Source organism: Brienomyrus brachyistius, unplaced genomic scaffold (genome assembly GCF_023856365.1).
Source record: "Brienomyrus brachyistius isolate T26 unplaced genomic scaffold, BBRACH_0.4 scaffold133, whole genome shotgun sequence".
In the NCBI taxonomy this organism is placed as follows: domain Eukaryota; kingdom Metazoa; phylum Chordata; class Actinopteri; order Osteoglossiformes; family Mormyridae; genus Brienomyrus; species Brienomyrus brachyistius.
This window is the reverse complement of record NW_026042408.1, coordinates 398661-416170: the sequence shown is the minus strand read 5'-3', so window position 1 is coordinate 416170 and position 17510 is coordinate 398661. Positions and strand designations below refer to the sequence as shown.

The 17510-nt window shown below is 44.8% G+C and overlaps 3 protein-coding genes across 3 annotated transcripts in view; all 3 read left to right on the top strand.

Moving 5' to 3' along the window:
- Positions 1-5: 5 nt before the first annotated feature.
- LOC125727945 (aspartate--tRNA ligase, cytoplasmic-like) lies at positions 6-3175 on the top strand (the record flags this gene model as incomplete). The annotated part of the gene is made up of 7 exons (XM_049004949.1): positions 6-112; positions 806-848; positions 1023-1103; positions 1193-1304; positions 1449-1513; positions 2247-2253; positions 2714-3175. Coding segments are annotated over 7 exons (507 nt in total), but the record flags the coding sequence as incomplete, so codon positions are not given.
- Positions 3176-3549: 374 nt separating this feature from the next.
- Positions 3550-12619, top strand: LOC125727910 (DNA replication licensing factor MCM6-like). The gene is given in 20 exon segments (XM_049004897.1): positions 3550-3761; positions 4236-4382; positions 4555-4665; positions 4849-5098; positions 5501-5666; positions 5874-6019; positions 6422-6572; positions 6696-6837; positions 7307-7448; positions 7550-7657; positions 7997-8152; positions 8256-8324; positions 8326-8385; positions 8853-9014; positions 9363-9495; positions 9588-9731; positions 10006-10145; positions 10231-11332; positions 11744-11990; positions 12125-12619. Coding segments are annotated over 18 exon segments (2448 nt in total). The 5' UTR covers positions 3550-3663; the 3' UTR covers positions 10354-11332; positions 11744-11990; positions 12125-12619.
- Positions 12620-12765: 146 nt separating this feature from the next.
- Positions 12766-17510, top strand: part of LOC125727914 (zona pellucida sperm-binding protein 4-like) — a 49731-nt gene continuing 44986 nt past the window's right edge. The window contains exon 1 of the mRNA XM_049004906.1: positions 12766-13527. Coding sequence (XP_048860863.1) covers positions 13501-13527 — 27 coding nt within the window. The 5' untranslated portion in view covers positions 12766-13500. The remainder of the gene's footprint in view (positions 13528-17510) is intronic.

The following is a 17510-nucleotide window of genomic DNA, read 5'->3' as shown; positions in this document are numbered from 1 at the left end:
ATCCCAGTGAGCCGTTCAAATTCCTGGAGCCGTCCCTTCGCCTGGAATTCCCTGAGGCCGTGGCCATGCTGAGAGAGGCGGGGGTGGAGATGGGTGATGAGGAGGATCTCAGGTGGGAGAGAGGCTGACATGTCCACATGTCGAGCATAACTTAAGTGTGCATTGATGTTTTATGAATTTGGTTGGTGTTCTCATTCAGAGTGAAATATATGGTAATGTACATTTTTCACAGTTCACTTTTAACATTAACTGTGAAGAAAGGATTCATCTTAAAGTTTGTGGTGCTGTAGGAACACATGACTATTTTAAAAATTATATTGTAGTTGTTGGGAGCATGTTTCACCACGGGGGGGCGACAATAGACAATGAGCACCTTCTGGATAATTCTGATTGGTAGGGAATTTCTGTGAGCAGACACTTTGTGTGTAGTTTTTGCAATCACATTCTGTAGAAAAACGGCCGTTTGAGTTTAAAGCTGCATTGTCCGCCAGAACCAGATTGTTGAGAATTGGAACCTTGAAGAGTGAACTCAGGTTTGAGTAGCATGTCTCTATGTTGGTATAAAAGCAAAGCAGAGATTTTTTGTATACACACAACGCTGTAGTGTCAATTACATTATTTGGTTTAGCTGTTTAGGCAGACAGCAGTTTATTTCTAAGTTCAATATGTGAAACATAACTACTGAAATATTTTCGGTTGAATGTCACTCAAAGCCGTTTTCCTTTGATTTGAGTGACATTTGAAATGCAGCTGTTTGCAGCCCATTGATTTGTAAATAATCTACGTAATTGACCTGTTTAAACAGCACTCCCAGTGAAAAGCTACTCGGCCGTCTTGTCAAAGAAAAGGTAAGTTGTACAACCTTGTAATGAAATCGGCTGATATTTCTTGATATTTGGGAGGCTCTTTCCAAAGAATCTAGAGACGTGTGTTTATCTAACCAGTTAAAAATAACGCCTCATTGAACATTGTACACATCTACTTAAGCAGGATACTTAAGAATCTCACCTTTTTCCTGCTAGTATGATACTGATTTCTACATCCTGGACAAGTACCCACTGGCAGTGAGGCCGTTCTACACCATGCCTGACCCCACGAACCCTGTGAGTGCGCCAGCATTCCCCCCTTAATTTCCCAAGATGCTTCGTGAACGGCAAAGCGAACTGATCACCCCCCACCACCATGTTCCCAGAAATACTCCAACTCCTATGACATGTTCATGAGAGGAGAGGAGATCCTGTCGGGGGCTCAGAGGGTCCACGATGCCGAGCTGCTGACGGAGCGGGCCAAGCACCACAACATCGGTGAGCCCCCGCTGGTCCCTCGCACTGGAGACACAGCGAATGGGGCACAACCCCGCCCTCGGGGCGGATTCGCTGCTCCAGCACAGGGTTAATCGACGTTAATCGCAGTGTCTGTCTAAAAGATGCTTCTTTTGTGTCTTGCAGACCTGGATAAGATCAAGGCTTATATCGACTCCTTCCGATATGGGGCCCCCCCTCACGCCGGGGGAGCATAGGTAACCCGTCTGTCCGCGATCGTACCAGTGAAATGGAGATGAATTCCAGCTACACTTACACCCAGCGCTTAATTTGTAAATCAGGAAGTGCTGAGAACGCGTACAAAACATGGTGCGGAAAACATGCTGTCTATTTTTAAGAACAAATGTAAACTAATAAAGGACATGACATGCGTGAAAATTGGTCTCTAAATTTAAAATGCATACTTTTTTATTTTTATTTTATGTTGATGTTGTTTTCTTTTTTTAAACTAAAGAACTGCCGGATCTGTGCACATACGTTCCGGAACGTATCCTGACAGGATTCGCCCCATATTGCGCTCAGGCTCACACCTGTAAAGAGTTCAGTTGGAGCTGAACATCAGTGCAGTTACAAAATGTAACAACAATCGTTTTCGAAATTCTTCACTGATATTAAATCCAAGGTTTGATAATCAAACCAAGGTTGTTTGCGGTACAGATTTTTGATGTAATGTACAGTAGTAATTTATGCTACTTTCTGCTTTATGGACTGGATTTCCCACCATAACAGACAAAACCCTAAAATAACAGCATGAGCTGAGGAGGAAGAGACAGCGAGCAGAAGATCAAACGAGTCACATAACGTTCACACGTTGCCTATGCTGTTCGGCAGGCTGTTGGTCCTTGTTTTTCATCTTTTGATGCTAATACCGTATTTATTTTGTTGTCATGGCTAAGTAGGTATGAAATGAGGAACTGTTTAAAGGGAGCTGGTACTGATTGTCGGTACTTGTAACAAACTAAACATCGCATTTCACGCACTGTGCTGCTGGTGGAGTCCCACTGTGTTCTACTCTGAGATTTGTAGAGGTTCTGCTAGACCTTTTAAGTTTCTCCATTTAAATGAAGGAAAATCTTTGTTATACAGGATTTCTCCTTAAGAAGGAGGATTACAGATTTTAAGAATACAATGAAATAAATGAGAAAAAGTCATAAGTTTCTTTCTTGTACCAGTGTAGGACATGTTAACTGCTATGTGTGGCTTACCAGGTCAAGACCCTTGTACCTGTGACCAGAAGGTTGTCGCTCAATTCCCATGACTGTTCGAATGATTTCACTTGATTTCAATGATTTCATTGGGCCCCTGAGCTAGACCCTGATCAAATGTATATAACTGGATAAAATGTAATGAACTGGTTTATGGTTGCCCTGACAGTCGCCTGTTCTTTGCAGGACTGGAGCGGGTCACCATGCTGTACCTGGGTCTGCACAACATCCGTCAGACCTCCATGTTCCCCCGTGACCCTAAACGCCTAACCCCTTGAGGAAGCACAAGCCTGGTGGGCCGCTCATGGATTCTGCCAGAGGGGAAAAAGATTACTGTTAAATGAAGTGTCACAGCGATTTACAAAATTAAGATGTCAGATCCTATTATTAGTATGATTTTACAAAGCTAAAGAAAATTAATATAAATAAGGCACTTTGTGATGAAAATCCATTTATTCAAGATTTATTCAAACAAATCTTTCTAGTGTCTTAATCCTTTTCTACACATTTTGTCTCTTGACAACTAGTTCACTATAACAGTGTATAACTGCAATTAAGAACAAACATTTTTCTTTGAACATTTTAGGGATGGTGATCTTGTTTTCTAATGTGGGGAAAATCCTTAGAAATAAAATAAAAGTATGTAAAGTATTGTCTCCTGTGTGTGTGTGTGTGTGTGTTTGTTTTAATAACTCTTCTATCCATATATACTTTGCAAATTTCTAGATTATGAACTCTACCGAACACATAATCCAGTTTTACGATTTTTATTAGGCTTAATAAATGTTATAATACCACAACGGAAAATATTTTGATTTTTGCTGAACTCCATGAGCTATGTTTTAATAAGACACAAAGCTTCAGAACACTTCATTTGACAGCGCGTTGTGGTGCCGTCCATTTTTAATATATTCCACTAAGACTCCACCTTTATATGTCTCTGATTGGCCACATTTTTGTAACCAAAGCTCTAATGCGGGAATAGAGCAAGTGATTGGTTGCTAGTGGCGGGAAAACTATTACGTGGCGAGTGCTTGGCGCGATAGTGGTCAGAGGTGAGCTGTAAGGGAATAGTCGGCTGTTGTCCGGAATCGTGTAGTCCATTTATTGTTTGGTTTGTTTTAACGCATCGACACATGGATCTTGCAGCACAAGCATCTGATAATTCAGGACAAATTATCAAGGATGATTTGGCAGAAAAATGCCAGAAACTATTTCAAGTGTTCTTAGAAGAGTAAGTATGACTCTTATGCTTTACTGGATATTCAGTATTCTGTTTATAGTAAGAGTGTCAATATACAGTTTTGGTACCAGGCTTCAGAAAAAGTAGTTTATTAGGCATTTAATATTAAAGATTTTCTCGATCGTTTATTTAACTGATAATTTTCTTACAGGATATATGGAGTGTATTCGTTTAATTTACACACTTTTCATCATTTGGCAGGCCGAATAAGAATATTTGTTCTGTGGACGTTGTACTTGAATGTGAGCGATTCCGTGTTTTTTGAGCCCGCCAGAATGTTCATTGTAGATCGGTGGTCGCCGAACTATGGCGCCGGGTCCCGTACCTCCGGTCTTGTCTTGTTCTTTTCACATGGCGACATGGGCACTAGTTGTTGTTGGTGAGCTAGCGACAGCTAACCTGCGTAGAGACTTGCGGTCCGCTCCTCCGTCATGCTGACCGGCAGGGTTCTGTTCGTTTAATAAGATTTCAGAACAGTGACGGCGAAGTGAAGTATTTGCGCGATGCGGAGGAGCTTATCCGGCCGGAGAGGAACACGCTGCTGGTGAGCTTCCAGGACCTGGAGCAGTTCAACCAGGAGCTGGCGACCACTATTCAGGAGGAATTCTACAGGTGAGGCCCGCTCCTTTTCTGGCTTATGATAGCGAAAGGGAATCACTGGAAACTGTATTAGCCTTTATTTACCAAGTCAAGATTGAGAAATGCCTACATTAGTGATCCCGTGACAGTGTTATGCCTGATGCCACGTGCGTGACATTAATGTTGCGTCTGTCTGTTTTTCCAGAGTTTATCCTTATTTGTGCCGGTCCGTACGAAATTTTGCTCGTGATCACGGAAATGTTCCTCTCAGCAAGGAGTTTTACGTGGCAATACAGGACTTGCCAACAAGACACAAGTAAGATAAACCGCTGGGAAGCTTGTAGCTGTTTTATTCCTTTGCACATACAGCACGTGATATTCTTCTTCATTACTGGCCGTACTGGTTGATCGTCTTTAGAGGAGTTATTTTGATTTGGTACCAGCATTTAGGATTTTGTGGTGGGGGTTCAGCTGTGTAATGAGCCGGTGCTGTCTTCAGGATCCGTGAGCTGACGACCGCCCGGATTGGCACGCTGATCCGGATCAGTGGTCAGGTGGTGCGCACCCACCCTGTGCACCCCGAGCTGGTCAGCGCCACCTTCTTGTGCCTGGACTGCCAGATGCTAGTGCGTGACGTGGAGCAGCAGTTTAAGTACACGCAGCCCAACATCTGCCGCAACCCAGTGTGCAACAACCGGCGGCGCTTCATGCTCGACACCAACAAGTCCAAGTTCATAGACTTCCAGAAGGTGTGTGCAAACTCCCCCCCCCCCCCCCCCCCGTCATAGTTTGCTCTTCCTCATTCAATTAGCTACCTGGTTCTGTTCAGAACTTTTTATATAGTGCCTTTCACAACAGTGTCACCCCAAGGCGCTCTACATGGGTTCCTTCTGATGCACTTCTGCGTCATTTATACAGAATATAAATAAGAGATTGCAGAACAGTAAAGAGCATTAGTTGCGTTCCTGCATAACAGCCATGCACTGGTTTGTCATCTTGAACGTAACTGATATGTTGTTTCCTGCAGTTTAATTTTTTCCTGATGTGTATTTGTTGTGCACTGTTTTTTAGTGCATTTGACAGTTTCTCTGCGTTGCTCCTGGGTTGAGGCTGCCAGACAGCAGCAGTTGATCAATTTCTCCGTCTGGCAGGTGCGTATCCAGGAGACACAGGCTGAGCTGCCGCGGGGCTCCATTCCCCGCAGTGTGGAGGTCATCCTGAGGGCCGAGGCTGTGGAGTCCGCACAGGCTGGGGACAAGTGCGACTTTGTGGGCATGCTGATTGTGGTTCCGGACGTGGCCATGCTAGCCAATCCAGGTACGATCCAGTGTGAGACATGTCCCCCCCCCTCCCCACAGTGTAGTAGTTATGTTAACAACATGCAGCAGGACATTTACAGGTCCCCAGGAACACCTGTTGACGTTTGTGCCTCAAAGTTTAAGTATTGAAGTATTTTGTGTGTTGACCGAAGCAGTAATGGGGACGGACATGTCTCACACGAGGACCGTCACGCGTCTCCCCTAGGTGTCCGTGCAGAGACCAGCTCCCGCACGGCCGGCGCTCAGGGCTACGAGAACGAAGGAATCCGCGGTCTGAAGGCTTTGGGGGTCCGAGACCTTTCATACAAGCTGGCCTTCCTGGCCTGCCATGTGGCACCTACTAACCCCAGGGTGAGGGGCTGGCACGCCTTCACATTTTACTATGTAGCCCCCTGTTTCGGACACACTGCCATCCTCACTGTCCTGCATGTGTCTTCACTGGAATCCCATTTGCACATTTGTTCTAGCGCCACTTTCAATTATTTGAGTGCATATTGTTTTTGTAAATTTTTTTATTACATACTGTGTTTTTATTTATCTATTTGTTAGATTTAAGCTGTTATTTTTAGTTATTAGTTTTTTATTTAGTGTTTAGTTTGTCAGATCTGTTTTTAGTTTTTAGTGTAGCTGCACGTGACCAACTTCTTGAATCTTAAATAATGACTCAAGATGTTGTGAAAGCTCATTTCCAGGTGGTATACTTTTGTTGGCTGGTCCGCACACAGGTTTACCACATTGGTCACTGTGTTGCAGTTCGGTGGGAAGGAGATCCGAGATGAGGAGCAGACTGCAGAGGGTATTAAGAACCAGATGACGGTGAAGGAGTGGGAGAAGGTCTTTGAGATGAGTCAAGACAAGAACCTATACCATAATCTGTGTACCAGCCTCTTCCCCACCATTCACGGTTAGTCAGCTGCCGTCGCCGTAGCGATCAGCCCCTTATTGCAGTGGCAAGATAAATGTGTTTGTGTAATTCTCACAAAACTGCAAGAAAGGGTTAAACTCAGGGGCTCTCGTGTGCCTTCAGGTAACGACGAGGTAAAAAGAGGTATTCTGCTCATGCTGTTCGGCGGAGTGCCCAAGACCACCATGGAGGGCACGTCTCTCCGAGGGGATGTCAATGTTTGCGTTGTGGGAGACCCCAGCACTGCCAAGAGCCAGTTCCTCAAGTGAGACCTCTTCCTGTGGAATACGTTTAGTCTCTGGGTTGGCACATTAAGGAGTCTGCTTTCATATAGCTGGATTTGTTTACTGGAGCAATTCTGGGTTAAGTACTTTTGTTTAGGGGTTTTTATAGTGGGGGGGGGGGGTGCTTTGGGGATATACAACAGTCATCTACAAGCTCAAGGGTGGCAAATCTTATCCAAAAAGGGCCGTGTTTTTGTGTATGTGTGGGTCTTTGCTGCATCTCCCTAATTAGATTACTAATTAGAGGACTGATTGGCTGAAGAGTCCTCACACCTGCGTTTGAACAGCTTGATAAAGGTTATTCCAGAAACCTGCATACACACCAGCCCTTTGCAGATAAGACTGTCTGTCCCTGTTCTTGCTGAACTTCTTCAGATGTTTACCCACTACGCAGCTTTTTTCACCTGCGTGGCTGCGGTAGATGTGAGTACCTTCCCTGTCTTTCTCCAGGCACGTAGAGGAGTTCTCGCCCCGTGCCGTCTACACCAGCGGCAAGGCTTCCAGTGCCGCCGGTCTGACTGCAGCCGTGGTCCGGGACGAAGAGTCGCACGAGTTCGTCATCGAAGCCGGGGCCCTCATGCTGGCCGACAACGTGAGCTGGCGTCTCCCAATGCTCAGGTCTTCAGCGTTCGTTGCGTTTGCGCATAAAGTCTAACTTCTAACTTTTTGGTGCCCTGGTCCTTCACGCTCCAGGGTGTCTGCTGCATAGACGAGTTTGACAAGATGGAGATGAAGGACCAGGTGGCCATCCATGAAGCCATGGAGCAGCAGACCATCTCCATCACCAAAGCAGGCGTCAAGGTAAGGCCATCGCAGGCTGCTCGTCCTTGCAGAGCTCTTGCCAGTTTTGGTTACGCTGCCATTTTTTGTGCCATCTCTTCACTTGGTAATGGGGGATACGCTGACTTCTGTACATTCTCCTCTTCATGTACAGTTTAATTGGAGATTGATGTGTGTCAGTTATCATAGGCAACAGAAGGTGCAGTAACCTTTGGGTTCCTCGTCCAGGAAGCTTGTGTTTGACATGTACAAGTTGCTTCGGACATTAATGCTCGGTTCAGTTGAGCTTGAAGCCACTGTCATTCCTCCTGAAGCAGATCACTCCCGACAACATTTCTCTTGTTTTTTTTCTTGCTACAGGCCACACTTAATGCCCGAACCTCCATTCTAGCGGCCGCTAATCCCGTCGGCGGTCGGTACGACCGCTCTAAGTCTCTGAAGCAGAATGTAAATCTGACTGCACCCATCATGTCCAGATTTGATCTGTTCTTCATCTTGGTAGATGACTGCAATGAGGTGAGACGTCCGGCGTCGTGCGGCGCACCAAGAGTAACAGACTAAAGCTGTCAGATGTGGCCTGAATTCTGTTGGTTTGACGTCTCGTGTTTTGACTCCGAAGGTGACAGATTACGCCATAGCCAGACGTATAGTCGACCTCCACTCCAGAATTCAGGAGTCTATCGATAGGCCTCTACACCTTGGAGGAGATCCGTCGATACCTTCTCTTTGCCAGACAGTTCAAGCCAAAGGTTAGTGGCTCTGTGGCAGTTTTGCAATTCATTTCTTGCTCTTAAATAAGCCCCCCCCCCCCCCCCCCCCTTTTAGGGGTGTAGTGATGCAGTCCACTCACGATTCGGTTCGATAGATGATTCAGGGTTCAATGCCCCCACAGAGCATTCAACAAAATAGGATTGTAAGCAAACTGAAATCTCGAATCTGATTTGCTCCTTTTTCGGCACATACAAGGCACACTCTCTGACATCATGTAAAGTGCTATAATATATTATTACTGCATTAAAAAAAAGCCATTTGTAAATCATTTTTTATTATCCGTATTCTGCAGACTCCAGTGCAAAATGCAGAAATGACATCTTGAAAAGTTGAGATTATCTGTTGCGCCCTCTTGTGGCCACATTAGTAAATGTGGTCCATTGTCACTCACTTCCACTTACTCTTGTTGTCCTACCTGTGCTCCCGCCGCCTCCAATGTTCTCAGATTTCTAAGGAGTCTGAGGACTTCATCGTGGAGCAGTACAAGCGTCTGCGTCAGAGGGACGGATCTGGCATCAGCAAGTCAGCCTGGAGGATCACCGTGAGGCAGCTGGAAAGCATGATTCGTCTCTCCGAGGCCATGGCGCGGATGCACTGCTGCGATGAGGTGAGCTGCTGCAGGTCATCAGTGTCACCATTAACATGTGAAACATGCGTCGTCGCTGAGCTGCGGCCGGCTACTCCAGGAGTTGATGTTGTTGGGGAGGGCTGCTGGGCTGTGATATGCCCCCTGGATGGACCTGTGGATAATGGAGGCGGTCATTGTCTTACGGCCATGTTATTGCTGAGTGGAGGATTCCTTGGGTGAATTTCTCCTCCACCTTGTGTTTGTACCTCAGCTTGGCATTCTTTATGAAGTGTAAACATGTTCAGGTGTGACTACAGATTGTATCGTTTGCAATTTTTGACTGCTGTGGTGATGGGTGTCATCAAAGTATGATCTCTGTCTGCGTAGGTGCAGCCAAAACATGTGAAGGAGGCCTTCAGGCTACTGAACAAATCCATCATCCGGGTGGAAACACCGGATGTTAATCTGGAGCAGGAGGATGAGCAGCAGGAAGAAGATGAGGAAGCTGACCTTGTGAATGGTACAAGTGCGATTAGCTCTTGGTCTATACAAGTCAAATCTGTGATGCAAATAGTCTGTTTGGGAGTGTTTCTAATGGCCTGGTTTTACTAGGTCACGGAGAAGCTGGTGGCGTGAATGGACACGCTGAGACCCCGGAGAACGGTGATGCGGCAAAGCCGTCTCTCAGACTTTCCTTTGCTGAGTATCGCCGCATCTCCAACCTGGTGGTTCTGCATCTGCGCAAAGAGGAGGAAAGTAAGTGCTGGTTTTCCTGAATGTGTAGACTTCTGGGAGCCCTGAAGAATGGCGGACGCGTCTCGCACGCCGACTTGACATCTGTTGTTTCCCCCCCCCCCCCCCCCCCCCCATTAAGCTTTAACTGGAATTTACAAAAAGTTTTGAAAGTCCTTGTCTGAACGAGATTTAATTTCTTCATTTGGGTTGGGATGGTCAAATTAGTTTTTATTTATATAATATAAATATAAATATACATTTTTTTTTTTTTCTTCCAACTTCTCTCCAATGACAGACGACAATGAAGCTGCTCTGAAGAAGTGTGAGGTGATAAACTGGTACCTGAAGGAAATTGAGTCTGAAATTGACTCAGAAGAAGAGCTTATAAACAAGAAGACGATCATTGAGAAAGTCGTCCACAGACTGATTCACTACGTAAGCAATCATGCCACCCGACCAGCAGTTGCTTTATTGGCTAATTCTCATTATGACCGTGGCATGACCGTTTGATCCTCCTCAGGACCACATTCTCATCGAACTGGCCCAGTCTGGACTGAAGGGCTCGTCAGAAGCAGCCGTCCCAGAGTCGCAGGCAGAAGAGACGGTCCTGGTCGTGAACCCCAACTACAGCCTTGAGGACTAGTAACTTTAAATAACTTGAAGACAATGTGTTTGAAATGTGACAGGTGGTGTGAAGATGTTTTTTGAGATTTCATTTATGTAAATATGTTTTTAGTTTCTGCATGACGTTGCTGTTTTAATATACAGAACTTCAGTTTTGTAGCTTTTTTGATGGTTTTTACCTGAAATGTAATATTACAGCTTCATCTTTTATTTTTGATCTTGGCAACGGAACTTAATGCTTTATTAGGTAAATTTAACTGTACCTTTTATAGAGACATCTTCAAAACATAATGAATAAACCTGAACGATATGAGCCAAGTATTTTTTTTTTTCCTGTGCATTATATATTTTACCTATTTGTGACATTTTAAAATAGGAGCATTGTTCACATGTGAGGGAAGGAGGGAGAGGGAGATCGGCTGATCGGCGGTTGCCGTATCGCTTCCGTGGAGCCGCAGGGAAAAGCTAGAGATTGACTGCCTGCTTTGTGTATGTTCCTAACCTCGCCTTTGGTCTCGAGCTTTGGTTAGTGACTGGAAGGATGCAATCGCGTGTACAAGCAGCGGAAATCAGAACTCCTGCCCAGTTCACTCAAAATCACTCCAGTTTCCCCATTGCAGAAGGAAACATCTTTATTTCTGCAGTGATCCCTCACAATCCACTCCTTTTGATATACTTCCCATATATGGTGCCATGTAAGTGAAAATATATTTGTGAAGCATAAATTTATTATGCACATAGTTTCCAGACGAATTAATGCTTAAATTAATACATGTACATCGGTAAGACTGCAAAATCTTACTGTAATTCAATGAGACGGTGTTGGTGCTATAACGTCTGCAATGCAGCAGATGGCGCTGTTATGACTCACGGCAGGACACGTTCCGCGGTGTATCGATGGTATTTGGGTTTTTTTTTTTGCACATGCGCAAGTGCAAGTCAGTGTTACAACATGGCAGCGTTTTACGGGAAACATACGAGATCGGTAGTAGAAAAGGGTAGGAAACTTTCTTTTGCAGCTTTACAAGTGTAATTAGACTTTACCAGGTCATCAACTTTCAGCCTAGTGCCGTGTTTTACCATGACAGGTTACCAAATTATCATGAAAGGTCCCTGTTCAGAGTTTGTATCTTTAACTGCATATACTTCAGGTTGCTGAGTAGCTTCAAATGTTGTTTTAAACAACATGCCGTATGCGATTATAAAATGCAGGTTCTTTTTAAACATTTCGTCTGTAGAATTACTGTCACATGTTTAGGAATCACGGCTGCAGCAGGTTACGAGGCACAGTTTATGTCATTGTGTTTACGCAATTGTGACGCCTTGTGAATGAAATGATGAATGGGAATCAGTTGCGGTCTCTGTAACCAATTTAAAAATGAATGTAATAGTTTGATCTTTTATTAAAGGGTTTTGTATACTCTCTGACCGATATCCATGGAGCCGTCGGCTTACAGCACTGGATGCCCCTTGCGTCGGGGCTGCCCATCGTTTGCCGCACAGTCGCTCATTGCAATGGAGTTGGGGGAGCACACTAATGACTGCCAAAGCGAATCCACAGAAAACGAACGAATCCTTTAATATTCCACCTGAAGAACCCGAGTACATTCCGAAAAGGAAAGCAAAAAACCCAATGGTTAAAATTGGATATGCCTGGTGAGAGCTGTGAAATAGTTCATCTTTGTATCTCATAGTTCGATACTGTTGCGCGATGTTTCACGTGCCAAAATTGGAAATGTACATGTCCATTAATATGTTTTATAGTAAACTTTTTATTTTATCATTTTCAGGATGATCGGACTGCCATCCGGGATAATAGGTTTTCTTCTAGCTAAGAGGGCGGTTGACAAGAACCGCCTCAAGCAATTAAAAATAAGACAACGCATGAAGAAGTCTAATGAAGGGGAGTACGAGAGCGAACGATATGGGCCCATTTCAAAAGCAGAATGAAATATCGCAGTTTTCCGGATCTGCTAGCATATTCTAATGTCATGCAGTACACACCGACATATATGTACGACGTGAAAATTACATCTCTCAGATCTTGTGTAGTGAGATATTCATAGGGATGGACTTTAGATCTTATTGAGTATAGTGGTGTACCTATGCTCAAGGTAATTCTGATATATGTTACACAGTGCTGTAACTTTGTCATGTGTTCCTAATTTAAGGTAGCACATGTAAGTTAATTTACACCACTGTCATTAATTTATTTCTGGCTTTAAAGATATCTGTCTATAATCTTCATATTCACAATATTTTCAATAAAGAAAAGTTAAGCAGTATTCATTGAAGTGTGTGGCAGTATTTTACTTATCTTTAAAAGTGAACTGAAACATTTAATTAAAATATCTTGAAGTCCGAAGAGTACATAATCGCATGTCCAGTACAGACCACTTGAAAGCATAATACACAGCAGTACCGAAATCTGAATATCTTGTATATTAGAAACCTGTATGACAAAACGGACCCGTAATATTTCTTTTTCAAAAAATATAATTCGCCTGCTAAGCAATCTCGCAACCCAAGGGGTGTAAAATAGTTGCCATGAACGGAAAGTGCAGGAGCAATATCCCGTTAAAACTGAAATCCCTTATTTTCGTAGATATTAAAGAGATTAAACGAAACCAGAAAAAGCTTGAATCCGTTTAGTCGGTGGTTAACGCTGTCTATGTGCTTGATATCAGGATTCTCTGATTGTTAAAAGTTAAGTTACAGACGGAAATCTGAATATGAATGTCGTAAGATATTTCAAGATTGAAGAAGAATTTTAAGAGATGTGTTCGCCAATCCATGTTCACGTAAGTCTGCATGCTCAATAGCCGAATTAATTATCTAGTGAGACCAGTATAGTACCCTTGTGCATTCACGATAATATGCTGTAAATATATACTATGCGCTTCACATAGAATTTGACTTATAATAATTGGATTGTGCACGCTGAACATAAATATAATTTTAGGGATTTAGTGGGCTGCGTACATATTAAGTAGATAAAGTGGAATCAGTAAATACTGGGTGCAAATGACTCTAGTCGGATCCAAATCGATGCCAGGCAACCTCGTGCGGTTTTCCTATTAACCCGATTACTGAACTGAAACGCAAATCGAGACAAGGAGGTATTTAAAGACCTAATTCAGCCTCCTGCGCGTCACTCACATCCATCATGGAGAAATCGCGCTGTATTCAGCAGCTTTGGGCTCACGCAAGCATTTTACTCGCTGTTCTTGCCGTCTCTTTCGCGCAGAAAACGGCTGTCAAGAATTTCGTTTCCGCTTCAGCCAAATGCCAAGTGTATGAGAGGATTCCATGTGGCGATCCTGCTTTCGGCCAGGCTGCTTGTGAAGCCATAAACTGCTGCTTTGATGGCCAGCAGTGTTACTATGGGAATGCAGGTGAGGCTGATGCTTTCCTAGCATGGTTCTTCTGGCAAGTATGTGTGATCTATTAAATGGGCGTGTGTGGATCCCTCTTGCAGTGACTGTGCAGTGCACAAGGGATGGTCAGTTTGTGGTTGTGGTGGCCAAGGATTCCACTGTGCCCCAGCTGGATGTGGCCAGTGTCTCCCTGCTGGGTGGAAATGCTGCCCCTTGCCTCCCTGTTGCCACTACAAATGCCTTTGCCATCTACACCTTCCCTGTGACTGCCTGTGGCACTGTGGTCAAGGTGGGTTGTGTCCTTGGGAGCAGGCTGTGTGTGAGGCTCTTGCTGAGGTTTGTAGCTTACCTGTGGTTCCCTTTCTAGGTGGATGGTGACTATGTAGTGTATGAGAACAGGATGACGTCTTCATATGAAGTTGGTGTGGGCCCCCTGGGATCCATCACAAGGGACTCCCTCTACGAGTGAGTGGAGTCTTTGGCCCTGTAGCCCTCCTTGCTGGTGTCTGTATCTGATGGCCTGCTGTTGCCTGGCAGGCTCCTCTTCCAGTGTAGGTATTGGGGTGCTGAGGTTGCGTCCCTGGTGGCCGCTGTGAATACAGTTCCACCACCTCTGCCAGTAGCTGCTCCAGGGCCTCTGCGGGTGGAGCTGAGGCTGGCAAATGGCCAGTGTTACACTAAAGGGTGTGATGAAGGTACGGTACAGCTTGACCCCTGCTGCTGTCCCTGTAGGTACATGGTGACTGGGTTTCCTTCCCCCCCCATGCTGGTATCTGCAGGAGCTGCTGCATATACCTCCTACTACCAGGACAGCGACTACCCTGTGACCAAGGTGTTGCGGCAGCCTGTATATGTTGAGGTTCGCATCCTGAATAGGACGGACCCCAACCTTGTCCTGGTTCTGGAGAACTGCTGGGCAACACCTGGCCTTGACCCTCTGAGCCTGCCTCAGTGGAACCTCCTGGTTGACAGGTGAGTGAGAAGCTGTCCCCTGAGGGGGCACTACCACCAAGAAAGAAGCCTTCCTTACTTGAGGTCTCCTGGTACAGGTGCCCCTACCAAGGTGACAAGTACCAGACCACCTTGGTTCCTGTGGATGCTTCCTCTGGGCTTCCCTTCCCAACCCACTACAAGCGCTTCATTGTGAAGATGTTCGCATTTGTGGACCCAGCCTCCCAGCGACGTTATCAGGGGAAGGTATTGGCACTGCAAGCAGTGGCTGTTGGCTGACCTGTAAATGTGGAATAATGCAAGCCCTGCTGTCCCTGCAGGGGTTCATCCACTGCAGTGTAGCTGTGTGCCGCCCATCGGCCACTGACAGCTGTGAGCAGAGGTGCTTCAGGAAAGGTGAGCTCCAGCCTGGCTTCCCTTCAGAATGGCTGTACGCATCTGACTCCTGCCTCCCTGCATTTCAGGTAGGGATGTTGCTGCTGCACACAAGAGCTCCTCCCCTGACACGACTGTGGTGTCCAGTGGGGAAATGCATCTGGTGGCCCCCAGAGTCGGACACATGGCTGGCCGGTGGTGATGGAAAGCTGCTCCTAGTGGGTGAATGTGTTCTCACAGCTGCTGTGGGCTTGTGCCTTAATAAAAGGTGTTGACTTTACATTCTGCTTGTCCTGTTCTCTCTGTGCATGGAGTGTTTTAGGGGGGGGGTGACTGGTTTAGGTGGACTTCTTGTGACTCGTTCCTCCAAATGAGATGGTGGCATCTCGTATAGCAGGAGCCACAAGAACACATTTCCCCACCCCAGAAGACTCTGTCTCCAGACATGACCCATGTGGCCAGGCTGTCTCTGCTGGCACAGAAATCGATGTGGCAACAGTGGACCCTTTACTTGTCCTTGCTGTAGGATGCAACCAGTCAAAGCCCTTTGGCTCTCACCAGGAACCTCCTCCTTGACAGCCTCTACTGGCAGAAACTGACTGTTCTACCAGGGTGAACTGCACATGGCATCTGACTAGGTGGACACTAACACCTATTGGGGTCAGCCCCAGCTGACACTGGGAAGTTCGGGGTAAGCAGTTGTGGAAAATGGATGGATATACTGGTCCCTTGATGCCTGCTATAAGGAGACTTTACTGTGTGTGAATGTATATTGTTACGACTGCTTGGCTCAAACAGTCCAAATGTGCAAAGGGAAACCAAACCGTAGCCTTCAAATGAATTTATTCACATAACCCATATATACAGTAAATACCGATCAGACAAACATAGTCAAATAATCAACGGTAATTCCCCCAGGAGTATGTAGGTTAAGGCAGTTCAAGGGTGCTCCCCATTTAAGCAGGCATCTCATATCACCTCACCGCTCTGCAACGCACACAAATACAAAAAGGGGTGAAGCCATCGTAACGTGTGTGTGTGTGTGTATATATGGTGCAAGCAGAGAATAAACTAGCATTTTTGGCATTATCCAAGTTCAAAAGACCGAAAAAGCCAAATGCAAACTCGGCTACCAGTAATAGCTGAAGGTAGAGGAGAGGTCCGGGGAAAAAAATCAAGCAACTAGTATCTTGCGTCGCTGAATTCTGCATCGAGGGAATTGCAAAACCACCGGGAATCAATTTAACTGTGACAGCGCCGTAGTTCAATTAGTTACACCTGGATTTTAAAACAAGATCTAACATATTGTACAAACATTACATTAAATTGTCAAATCTGGTTACATTTTATCATTCGTAGGATTTAGTAGAACGTCCCCGAGACACAAAATGTCTTATCCCAATCGATCAGATAGGAAACCTGCAAATTATTTTAAAAGCACAATATTAAGCACATGTATTATATATTATAATTCCTCCTCACCAGTGTTTGTGCGCACACAGGATTGCGTCTAAAGTGCTTTATTTTAGACTAATAATCTGTATGCAGAAATGTATGTTCATATACTTGTATAATAATTGTATAATTATAATAATTTAAGCTCACATACCTGTATGGTTTGTGTGGCGGCTGGATCCACGACAACAGCAAGCTTTGCTTCCCTGTCAATGACCAAGTAGCTGTAGTTGTCCGTAAGACGGGAAACGGCATTATTTTAATACCTGACGGCAGATCAAACGTGTTGTCCGTATGTAAGGCCACTTAAAAAAAAAATTGGTTCTCGTACTTTTTTTGGAGGGGGTGGGTCGGGCGGGAGGGATTTTTAATTTTATTTTTTTACAAATTTTGATTGTTTGGACTTTCAAATATGTAGGAAAATACATACCGAAGAGAGCAGACCTACTTAGTACGCCTCCTCAGTTCTTCCAGTTTGTTGCGTTTCAAATATATTAAATATAAGAAAATACAAGAATGTAAATTCCTTGATCCATGTGTAGCTCATAAATGCCTTCCCAACTATGGATTTGGGTATTTTATGCTGATGTTTCATTCGTGAATATAAAAATGATACTATTTGAAACCAATATTCTGTTTGTCATTCCCATTCTAAATGGGAACTGGTCCCACCTCCCCTCAAGGCACAAGGAAGACACATCTCGGCTCTTCTCTGTCCTGGCACCTAAGTGGTGGAATGAACTCCCTAGATGTCCGAACAGCTGAATCCTTGAATGTCTTCAAGCGACGACTCAAAACATTCCTTTTTCAGAAATACCTGACGTAGAACTTCTGTATTCTTACTCGGCTCTTTTCTGGTGTGTGTGTGTGTGTTTTAAAAAATAAAATAAAAATCTGCACTACTCAACGGAGTTCAGACAGATGGTATTCATAGCTTGGGTCCTTATTGAACTAGCATCGGAAATTCATCGCAGAGTCTCAAAGCACTTATGCAAGTCGCTCTGGCTAAGGGCGTCTT